General features: G+C 35.4%; 1 protein-coding gene across 2 annotated transcripts in view; it reads right to left on the reverse strand.

The window, feature by feature from the left end:
• LOC105145417 (neural cell adhesion molecule 2) overlaps positions 1 to 12,956 on the reverse strand; it is a 227,251-nt gene that overhangs the window by 37,623 nt on the left and 176,672 nt on the right. For both annotated transcript variants that reach the window (XM_011054921.2, XM_087407023.1), the window contains 2 exons: positions 11,589 to 11,699; positions 9,054 to 9,257 (listed from right to left, as the gene is read on the reverse strand). In XM_011054921.2, coding sequence (XP_011053223.2) covers positions 9,054 to 9,257; positions 11,589 to 11,699 — 315 coding nt within the window. The remainder of the gene's footprint in view (positions 1 to 9,053; positions 9,258 to 11,588; positions 11,700 to 12,956) is intronic.

The raw sequence follows: 12,956 nt of genomic DNA on the forward strand, positions 1-12,956 counted from the left end.
AATCTTTAAATATTTATACCGTATAGATAATAACTGATACTTTAATCATCGCGAGATATCAGAATGCAACATTTGAAGAAAATATTGTCGAACACACTCCAACATTATTTATACAGAATAACGCGAATTTTTCTGCTTTAATCACGAATCTATTTTTCTTTCATCATGTTTCACGCACATATTCACTTATTTTCAATAAAAATGTCAGTTCTACCGCGTTTTATATCGAAGCCATTCGTCTCCTACATTTTTCCAGATTTATTATACGTATAGAGTATTCCCTATAACGCGGTTATTTAGGAAATTAATGAACCGCCGAGTTTTTTGCAGGAGATATTATTTTCCGTTATAATGCTCCTCTGAAAATGTTTTCGCCATAACGAACTCTGGATAATAGCAAACCTCGGATAATTGGCTAATTAGTTTAACGAAAGAGTAAATAACGCCATGTTCAAACCATGCATGGCATATGACGATGCATTGTTTTTCGATGTAATTAGATTGCATTATAATAACACAGTTCGTATACAGATCTTAAAATTCGTTCGTTATATGGATGAAGCATTTTGTGTTACTTGAGAAGAATTTTCAGGCTAATTATCACAGTTTCTTGCCGATGATGCTGACGTGTATCTTGAATTATGTGTTTAATAAAATAATAGATATAGGGACTACGATAGGGGCTACGATTCCATCGATCACGTAATCATTGCGATATTGTGGGATGAGCAAGATTGTCAATGAGACTGTTGAAACCCCACAATATCTGCTGCAGCAACTTCGGTGTACGGCTAATAACTCTGGCCGTCCAAGTGCATGCATTTATCAAACCTGACACGCTCTTCCCACTATACAGGTTGCTCCATAAGTCTACTAATTTTTTACGACACAAAAAACGAGAAGCCAAAGAAAAATAATTTTACAGTAATTTCTATGCCGAAGAAATTAATATACTATCGGTAATTAAATGAATGACTTTAATAAAGCTTTCTAAATGCATATAAAACATCCAACAATAAAGTTTCATCTTTTAGTTATCTTCCAGCAAACTCTTTAATTTGCAACGAATACTTAACAAGAAACTCCTAATACATTTGTTTTCTTTGGAATACATAATATTAGAATAATTTACTCGTTGTTTCAAATCTCTAGAGATGTGTATGTAACAGAAAAAGAGTTTCAACTAAAAAAAAAAAAATAATCGAAGGGCCGAGCACGTAAGCTTTGGGGCATCCTGTATAGCCGATTATCTTCATCGAAGCGCGAAGTAATTGTCCCATCGTTGTTCCGGAACCTGGTCCGCAGCAGCGCGGAAGAGGCTTTAAATCTTGCGGGATTACCATATTCCTCGATGCTGTACACGCGGCTGCACGGTGTAATCATTAATTCGGTGCTGCTGGACGCGCGTTTCACCCGCATCGCGGTACGAACTCACGCCGCGAATGCATAGGTATCCTCTTGCTCCTCCCCCCCTCCTCTCCATTTTGATATCAGAGGCAAAGAGATTTTAGGATTTATAAAAAGAATTACAATATTTTTTCACCATTACTTTTGCCCTTTAAAAAGTTCCTCTTTCGCAAAATTTTCATCTCAAGTAAGTTGCAAAAGTAAACACGGTAACAGCAGATGAATGGGACGTTGGAAAATGAATGAGATTTTTAATTAAAAACTTGCTCGTTTGCTCAGACATTTAACTTAGCCTGTTGATTGTTCCGGTCACCAGAAAAAACGGTTGCTCTTCTTCGACTTTAAGTTCTTAACTTCAATTCGATTCATTTTCCGGTTTCATTGACACTTCCAATCTTTAAAAGGTCTTAAAAACATTGTGTATTTGTTGTCGCAACAAATACACAACAATAAATAATGATAATAGTTATCTGAAAATCTGTTGCATCCAAAGTTTATATATAAACATTCAAAGAATATGTACTTTTAAGATTTTTAATTAAAATCTCATTCATTCGTTCTCTCTCAAAGTTTAGTCTCTTAATTATTCGGGTCGTCAGCAAGTGGTTACCCTTGCTTTTAAAGTTTTCAGCTTTAATCTGCTTTACCCTTTGGCTCTATATATTGACTCTCGAAGAGAGTGCACGTCTCTGTGAACTCGACCGGGGATATACGAAACAGAAATGAAAAAATCCCCCTTAAAACTCGATATCGCAATAATTTGATATTCAATATTCGAGAGTATTTTAAAATTCTGTTCACCATTTTTATATAAATTTTTTTCCTGCATAGGATATAATAAATAAGAGTGGTATTACAAAATATTTTAAAGCTTGGTTGTTACGTCATATTTCACTGTCCAAAGAATATGTTCGGTAATACGTTATATAAATTTCGCTAATGTATTAGTTATACCTATAACATTTGTACCGTAAATGGTTCGTAGCTGCAATATAACTGAATAATATCTTAGATCTTCATATTCATGCGTGTGTTTAATATTATTAGGTCTAAATAATATCTAGACACGCATGAGTAAAAAATGTCACATTTGGCCAAGGTGGTTCTTGAAATACAATCCAAAATAAAGCTGGAGTAATATTACAAATTAAATTGACAAGCAATTTAATATTACTGTTGCAAATGAACATCTTAAAAAGCTGTTAATAATTTAATGCTAATAAGCATCTTAAAAACTGTAAATAATTCATTGCGAAAAATATTATCCCAATCAGAATTCAAATCCGGATATATTATGTCTTAAAATATATATTAAATAATCAAGTAACGAACTGACACTCTGGATGATCTCAAACCATCTCGACGAGTTATGTAACAATGTAACAATACCGCCGATTTGAGATATAGGACGCGGACGGCGGAGAAAAATGCGAACATCCTGCGGGATCTCGATGGATTGAATTGCAAAAGACTGAAAATCAAACTCCGCAGATAAAGAGCTCTCGTCGTTGAGAGCTCGGAATCGACGACACGCGTTTTTCGCCACGTTGCGTGCTTATGCGTACACGTGCGCGGAATCGCAAGACGGTGAGATGCAATCGCGTTCTCCATTCCGTTGAGAGGCGATGCGGAGATCCGATGCGGATTTTCCGGAGGGAGAAGCGGCAATCGCCCGTGCGACCGGAACCGAGGAGAGAGCCTTCTCATTCTCGAGAGCGCGAAGAAGGCGCACTTCTCACGAAGACGGGTAATTGATCGGCAGATTCAATTTCGCGCGGATAATGAAATGCTGCCGAGAGGAAGGGTACGCTGAGTGAACGATCGCTTTGATTCCTTTTAAACGTGGTTGCGATCGCACAAATCGTTAAAGCGCAAAGCGAGGCGCGTCAAGCCCTCAGGACGAAAGTGCGAAAGACCTTTGCTACGAAAGCTTATTCAGCACAGTAGAGAGATAAACTGTTGATTTATCGGTTTGTAATAGTCGAGTTCAATTCACTGCATCTGACGATATACAATTGTATCCGTCCTTTATTTACCTAAATGGAGTTTGAGATTGACTTCACGAGATGATAGAATTTGATTCAATTAAATTTTAAATATATATTTTATTTATAGAGAGAACTTTACCTTCTTAATAATAATTTTAAAATTAAAGCTTTGAAAAAAATAATAAAAATTCGTTTTATATTAAACGTAAATGTAGATTTTGTTATATCGAAAAATTTAATTTAAGATTTAAAAATATCAATAGATTAATATTGAATATAGCAAATTTTTTTCTAAAAAGAAACCTCAAATAAAATCCATTATTATTGGAATTAAAAATTGACGTTGAGTAACATTTTGAACATCACATTTCTTCGATGACTTAAAAGTTGTTTTATTTTTGTGAGTTAGTCAAAATAACTTAGATTCTTCATTCATGTATAACAGTTTCTTGCAAATTGATAATCAATCATTCTCCTAGTCGCGATATTCACTTCCATTACCCACTTTCTTGCTAATCGCTCATTAGTCCCGTTATTGTCTTCTGGCGACGGTATTCGTCGGGTCCTTCTGATGTCTGAGTGGCTATAATAATAGCCTATGCACAGAGAGAGAGAGAGAGACAGACAGTTCGGTATTCACGGGGATGCGTCTGTAATAGGTATTGTCGAGTCCGCCTAGCGCTTAGCGAGTCGACAAATGACTTCTGTATTCTGTCAGCGAAATGAATAACGTCGCGCACGGCGCGTTACCGGCATTACATATAGAGTGCGCGAACATTTGCCAAGATCAGCCGAAAAAGATGGCCCGGGATGCTAACGCTCTCCGCGCCGCCCTCGGCATATTGAAAGGGATTGCGCTTTCATGTGAAAAGGAGATTTATTATCGGGGAAATCCGTGTTACCGAGCGTCGCGTATCGAGCGCGAAAGTTGCCATCGTCAAAGAGACCCCGTTTGCAAAGGAGTGAACGTCACGTGGTATCCGGCCTCGAGAACGCTTTTTCCTCGATTCTCCTTAACCACCCCTGAGGAAAGTGTCGTCCGTGATACTCGACCATTTTGGGATATTGTTACAATGCGTGAATCAATACGTATAAAAAATAACGGATATTTATATTTTTATCTTAAAAATATATTCTAATCGATCAAACGTTTTATATATAAATAAAAGGCAATGCAAAAATATCAAGAAAATATATAGTTAACTGCGTCATCCCTTATTGCATATTCCGCCTTAATTCAGCTAAATAATTTTTTATTAAAAGTAAAAAAAAATTGTTAGACTTGGATTATTTTTAATACTCGACTATTTTGAGATATTGTTACAGTTATAGATGAATCAAGATTTATAATAGATATCCAACATTTCGGAAAAAATGTACTCTAATCAATCAAATTTTCTATAAATAAAAAAAAAATAAAAAAAATTGAGATGTATATACACAACTATATCATTCTTTATAGACATTCTTTATAGACAATCTTAAATTACATCGACACTAAAAGTCTTTCTTTAAAAATATCTGTATTTGATAAATAAAAAAGAATAAATACAAAATCATATCAGAAATAAAAAGGAATACTTGGACTTCTATTTTTCCACTTTTCAAGATTTCAATTTTGAATTCATTACTTACTTTTTGTTCTAAAACAAAGAATATGTTTTTAAAAATATTTTTCGCTATGAAAGCCAGACTTTCTGTTAAATAAATCGTTAAACGAGAAAAGAGGAAATTCAAATCAGTTTGAGATCGCGGCAAACGTTTCGTGTTACCTCGTTCTCGAATCGTTCTCGAAGGCGGGCATCGCGTATAACAATAGCTGATAAAAATCGATTAAACTGAGAACGACGGCTTTGCCGATCCAATTCGCGTATGCTAATGGGATCTAATCTCCGTGTCTTTTTTGCCGAATGTACAATCGCCGAACCGATAATTCTGCGTTATCTCGAATAATTTGCTATTACGTAACATCGCGTGTTTAACCGATTTTATTCCAAATGACTTTTATATCGCGCTTTCACCTACGATCTTTGTCAAAAGTAATCACTAAACCAGAGAAATATTATGACGGTTTCATTGTTTTATTGTGTAAAACATTTTTTCGTATATATTTATTTCTTTTGTTTAAATTCTCTTTCCTTCGCTTGCGCATTGAAAAAATACTGATAGTCGATTTTTCTGTATTTCTTTATTTCACAGTAATTATTTTTCTGAATTTAATTTATACTGTGATATATCAAGAATTTCTGTAGATAAAAACTATAATTATTTACGCAACCAATATTTTTATCGCAATATTCTGAAAAGTATGTAAAAGTTTACATTATAGCACCGACACTTTCATCTAAAACATCGTCATTACATTATCTTAAAAATTGAAGGTACATGCAAAACATATTTAAACATATACATATCTTTTAAAAATACAGAGATTTTTAAATCTTATTATTTAAAATATACAACGCGTATATCTTCCTTTCTTGGAAGCTAAATCAAAAAATCAATTAAATAAACTAATAAAAATATCGCGTATGTTCTTATTTAATTATTTAATTCTTATTTAATTATAAACGATCGAATAGGGCAAAAGTTTTCCCTTATTATTACATTCGGATTAGCCGGTTCGAATCGAAGCTAGAAAAGGTTCCATTGTCCTCATTCCATTGCTTTTAAATCGTGGCTGAACTTTTCTCTGTATATTCTTTAATGAAGATTCTATCGGGTTCTTCTAACGCTTATTTTACGCCATCTATAAGAAATTCACGAAGGCTTGGCGCGTCTGCTTTTTCGCCGACTTTACAATTGAAGTGTATTTAATGTGAGTTTTATTTTTTCTCGTAAACGATGCATTTACGACAGCAATACTTTTAGTTGTTACAGCCTGCATTTTTCCTTGAGAGAGAGTATCCATTACTATATTTCTCTTATTATACACCGGTTAATTTAGCTTTGTGCGCTGTGCATACATCAAGTTACATATCTAATTTATTACATAAAAAAAGCATAATAAAATAATTATATTAAATTAAATAATTGTATAAAAACAGTGAGATAAAGTTTATTCATGATAGTTATGTTTCCAATATTACCGGATATAGAGGACCAATCAAATCGTAAATTAGTCGGTTTTAAAAACAATTTTAAAAACATTCATAACTTTTTCAATAAAAATAGTATAACAATGGTATTCAAAACAATCATGTATTTAAAGTGTACGTATATAGAAACAATGCAATTATGAATATGCAATCATGTAACATAATATTATTTAAATAACATTCTGTTTACTAGAAACATTTTATAGTCCGAAAACAGCGCAATATTTAATGTTATTCAAACAATTTCTCAGTTTCTCGTCGCATTATCAATTCGAATAAAACAAGTGTTTACAAAAACGCGTCGCGTATTTTTAAGAATTTAAAAGTGTTATTTCGTTGTATATTTTATCTTTCGTGTCCCGAAAACGAACATCAATGCCTCTTGTTGGACCCATAAACGCGATCGAACGGAAGATCTCGCGATAATCTACTTTCTCCGCGGCGACGGGCTTCCAAAGGAGCCGAAGCGAAAGTAAAGCCGTACGTGACGTTCGCCTTTATCTCTGGACGTAAGAAAAAGAAAATAACGTAGTCGGAATTTGCGGGGGTCGACGGTAGCGGCGGCCCCCGTCGCCATGTCGTGCTATCGGGAAAATTTTAAATCACGTCCGAGATAATCGAATTCCACCGCCGCGCGGGAAGACGCACCACGCTCACCCGGACGTTATTCACCCTTTAATGGTGAATTCGCACCCTCGTCCCCAACGTCCTTTCCCTCTTCTCTTTCTCTTTTTCCCATCGGCGCGCCATTTACGCATCGCTGCTACGAGCGTTCGGACCCGATCTCGTAAAGAATGCAAAGGCACCCCCTGGAGAACACCCCCGGAGTACGTTCTCCGGACCGTATCGCCCATAAATTCTATCGTCCATCCTGATTCCGAGCTGCGGCGAGAACCGCGCGATCATCTCATCTCCATCACCGACACGTCGCGTCCTGGTCTCCACTACGTGCCGACGTTCCAGACGTAGGAGTTACGGGGTCCGACGAGACGGTGCGAAGGGATATATCGATATTTATTGGCTTGCCGTACGTGCCCTCGATAGATAACTGTCAGATAAGATCTCGGAGATCTATTAATTATTAATCAATGTACCCTATATGTTTATTGTCTTTCGGCAATATTTAACAAAAATATATGTGGGGAAGGAACGTATCAACCATATATCAATCACGATGTGTACAAACCTTCTTCCTCCAGCTTGTAAACAGTAGAACCACATTGGTTATTCTACATCTATGTATTGGGATTGTCTTGTATTAGCGTGGATATTTGACATCGGTATGGATGTCAAACATCTATATCAATATACCGACGGTATTGATTTAGATGTTTGACATAGCTCTGTATATGCTTTAGATATCCATGTTGCAAACGTTATTATGGAGAGTCTCGTGGTCCGAAAAAACATTCGGTATTTATTCTGCTATTTATTCTGCGCTCTATTGACTTTTGTTCGCTAAGTATACAGAGCACCCCGAATTGATACGAACTCTCGTTCGCTTGAATTAAATTCGGAATGATTTTACATGAACCATGGAAGAAACAGGATAAAATTTAACGAAGCTTATTAATATCCACTTTATAATTAGTGGTTGTTCGATTCAAAATAATTATCCGTTTATCCATACTAATTTATCGACCTTCGACGATTTGCGTCATGCGCGTAGATAATGAGGAATTAAATTGCGCGATCGCAAACAAAAAGGATTTGACTTTTAATACAAGATGCGCGATTATTGTTATATCCTTCCATCAAGTATAATCTTTTAAAGAACGAACAACCGAGTAGGAGCGAAAGATCATTATTTTATGACTAAAGCTCGGATAGACTATATCCTCTCAATGCAAGCCGACGAACTCCGACCGAGCGACCGAATATCTCGTCTCTATATCGACGAGAGTTCTCTCGTTTCTCTCTCTTCCTTCCTTTCGGCAGCTCGTCGTCGATTCGCAAACGGGTCTAGAAAAATGGCCATCGGGTTTTCTATTATCCCGATAAACATCTCACGATGGTTCCGGGTTTGTCAATAGCGCGATGGTGTATAATACAGTTCGAAGCTTTCGACGAATCCTCTTTAGTAGTAAGTGAAGGCAAATGCAATATCGCACCGAGTGTCCGGGATTACGTGTCCTTCGAACACACGCTCAGTTTCTATCCTATTAAAGGATCGAGAGTTCATCTATCTAAGTTCGTGTATCTATGTCATTGTCGGTATAAGAAGATTAAATTCAATAGAAAGACATTTGGAAACTGTCAAATTCTCGCACGGAATCCGCGTTCACGCGGACGCGAATTCGTCGAATTTCTCATGAATATTTTAACGCAGTTTTTAGCGCATTTTTTTAAAGCGCAGTTTTTGCCATAATCATGCCTCGTAACGATACGTCATTATTATCGTTGCTCGCGGGTAATTGCGCGCTATAATTATCATATATCGCGTAAATTAAAAACGTCGATAAAACGTGTCTGGCGGCATGAATCTCGTGTATTCATTGACGGTCGGGCGAGCCAAGAGGGCGAATTTTTATTAGTGTCATAATGTATATAGAATACTTACAACGCATGTCTACGCGAACTGATGACGACAGCGGAATCGACCTATTGTTATTCGTGGCGTTGCAGGTCAGCACCGAGTGAACGTCGTCCCGGCTTAAGTTCTGTACAACGATCTCGCTACGTGTCACACCACTGTTTGGCATTGTGGTCCGATTTGTGACGAATCTGTCGTTGCGATACCAAGACACCATTGGGGCCGGTTTACCTACGGAAACAGGTTGATTTTGTTAATTAAAAAAATATTAAAATGATGTTGGAACGACGATCGAACTTGATCTATATCGGCAAAACGGATTCTTAATTCCAAATAAAATGTATATTAAGTAAAATATTAATTAAGTAAAACGTTACGAACATTTCTTGCTCTGATATATAGGAATATATTCTGTATATTGCATAAGCTAGATGGTGTATATTCAGATCGTGCTTTTCCATTCACTTCTCTTGTAAGCTTCAAAATCATAATTTAAAGGTCTCATTACATATTCTTATAAATTATTCAAATAACTGTGGGGAAACTACTTTTTGTTTGGATATATATTTGAAATCATTTATATGCGTGAAGAAATAACAGGAAATTATAATTTACAATTTTTTTTTTATTTTTCATACAGGTTTGTATTTTCCCATAGTTATTTGCGTTTTTTCTTTTATTCTGGAAAAGGATTTTTTTATTCCATATAAGGAAAATGAAGAAAATGAAAAAGTATGAAGTGCGCGTTTCATCGGCTTTACAGACGATTCCAGTATCCCCTTAACCTCGATATATCGGCGAAACGCGATGCTTCGCATGGCGAAAACTTTTGCGGAGCAAATGCGCGTAGAGATGTTTAACGGAGAATCGATGATTTCGCTCGTTCGACAGAATCGTAACTACCGCGACGCATAAATTTAATGGTACAAGTATCGAGTACCACTCGAGACTTCATTCAAAAGCACGATAATAATGAAGAGTAATAATTACAAGCTATAATTAGCGAAGAGAGTTAACATCGCGCAAATGGAATCGGTCTTTCATTATGAACTAGCGCAATAGTGTCATTAAACAATCAATTCCAATATTACCGTCGCGACGATCGCAGGCATAAACACTCGAATTATTTATCGCAACTATACCCTGTATTATACATTGTATCTGTATAATTACTTAATGTAACATAATTTGTATAATGCGTAATCGATGAAAACTATATATAACAAGTTAACAAAGATCAGTAATTAATATGATTGAAGATATTATAATATTTAGATTAATTAATAGATTAGCTGTTTTGCAATTTAAACTATTCATTTTTTTATTATTTTTATTTTATGTATTTAGTTCCAAATTTCTTTTATTTTGTTGATCAACTATGTATTGCTATCAATGCTTGAGAGGCTCTGATCCTAAAGCGCTTAACGCGTTAAGTGCCACATGGGTCACCGGTAATCCACGCTGGACTTTCCGTTTAGACTGTTTGATATTTTGACTATAAAAAAGAAATCATTATAAAATAATTTTTGACATACCTTATTATGATATATGTTGCAATATTGGTACATTAGACCTTCTTTGTAATAAGAATTTTTGTAATTCTTTAAGTCATTATATTATGTTATTTAACAAATATAATAAATTCAAATAAAAATATCGTCTACGATATTTTTGTTTACATTTGGGTGACCCCCATCACTCGGTGTGAGATGGGTGATGATTAAGATAAGACTTAAAATTGGCTAGACATGGAACATATTAATAAATAACGATATCTATTTATCTAGCTTTTTTATCTATCTAGCTTTGGTTTTGTAGAATAACAATAAAATATTAGAAAGATTATTTATTTAATTTATAATAAATAATTTCGGAATTAAATATCTCACAAATATACAAATTAACAGAAAGCCATTAACAGCAGCATGCATAAAAATTTTATAATGCTGCAAAATATCATTTTGGTAATATTAATCATTGATTATAAATATAAACGTTGTAGTTATGCGTTGTACAAATATAATTTATATATATATATATATATATATATATATATATATATATATTATTCATCTACAAATATGCACCAACGTTTTGTAGCATGAGAATATTTATTCGCACAATATTATTATTCATAATTAATAGCTATCATTTATAGAATAAATAGATGGATGTTAATACATGTAATTAATATATATTATGTTTGTAATACATATTCCAAGAGGTCTTATGAGTTAATTAACAAGTAATACAACGGAATAATACAACGCCAGAATAATTAAATCAAAAGTGACAATAATAATTATTGCAATATTGTTTTAACACGAAAATCATAACCTTTATTTATATATTCATTTACATGTAGGAATAAATTCGTACAGATTACTAAAAAAAAAAGTCTTAATCGTATATAGTAGAATGTCCTTCTATCTCACTCTTTTTGTCAATCCACTGCAGGACACAAAACCCGCATTGCGGGGCAAAAAAATTCATACAGTTTTTTCGAGGATTTCGCAAAAAGGATTTCGTCGTTACATACTTGTTTAAATTTATGAAACTCACCGCCATGGACGTCGCAGAAGAGCCTTAGATTAGCGCCTTCCATATACGGTCCGACCATTGTGTCTCGTCTGTTCTCGTTCTCGTCGACAATCGTGATCTTGCGCGGTGGTACTGGAAAATGAATAGAAATGTCAATATAGTTAACACTGAGGAATATTCATGATACGCGTGAGGGGGAGCTACCCTGATCGCGAGTCGCCACGTACGACGGGGGTTGTCCCGGGCGGCGCGCGACTCGGCAGCACGTCACGAAAAGTCCGATAACACGAAATTGGTATTGGAAGATCGTGCCTGAGATATCGCGACGGCATTAAATTGAAATCTGAAATCGATATCGGAGCGCCGCGAGAGTTCGCGATGTATATTTCTGACGGACGTACATACTGGATGATGTGTTCGCGCGCACGGCGCACTTCTGTTCTTTACCGGTTCAGAAGCTGGGAATTGTCGTGATCAGATATCGGACAAACGTGAAGTTTGCCGGTGGGCGGAACTTAAAATAATAAGAACGGGGTCATGGGGAAACCAGCGTTTTTATCGTTTCCCTTCGAGCGCGTGCGACATTTTTTAATTCTCTTACGTAAATTAGCTTATTCGGAGGAACTCCTTTCGACCTTTCCGTGGAGTTCGCGGAAAAATCAGATTGCAATGCTCGGGACATTTGTAAAAGGAGAGCCACTCCGGCAGACGGAATTCCCGGGCGATGTAATTGGAAAATTACAATCGCAAAAATCACGACGGAAGGCCGCATTCAAGAACGCCACCTCGTTCTAGCTTATTTTTCTTCCTGGCGGCCTTCTCTCGCCGCATAAAGAATTATTTTGGTGCTGCACTTGGAGTGAAATGGCGTTTTATTCTTATTGCAATCTTCTTTCATGGTGCATCAAGCGCGACAGTTGGGAGCTTTTGAAATCAAAAGCAACTTGGTAAAATACAGTCGTCTTCCTTCAGCTTACATCAAATGTATTATTACTACGATCAAGAGAAGGAATGATCAGTAAATATCAGATTTTTTTCTTATATAATATTATCTTCTATAATTTTAATTTCAAATTTTTGTATAAGTGTTCACCTCGTTGAGGTCGAACCTTTTTGATTGTAATATTCAATTGTGAAACTAGAGATTCTTAAGTAAGAGTCTAGAAGTATGAGACAAATATGGCGGTAATATTTGATTCTGTATTGCAGATTCGTACACGAAAAAAAATGGGTATACAGAAATATTAAAAAATTTAACTAGTCATAAATCTGAAAATAATTTTCAGACCATCCAAATAATTTCATAAGAATTTTAAATAACGAGCAATATTGTAAAAAGTTTTGATATTCTGACAACCAGTTTGATCGTCCAACAAATTTATTTTCAAA

Source organism: Acromyrmex echinatior, chromosome 6 (genome assembly GCF_024713525.1).
Source record: "Acromyrmex echinatior isolate Ae372 chromosome 6, ASM2471352v2, whole genome shotgun sequence".
Classification (NCBI taxonomy): domain Eukaryota; kingdom Metazoa; phylum Arthropoda; class Insecta; order Hymenoptera; family Formicidae; genus Acromyrmex; species Acromyrmex echinatior.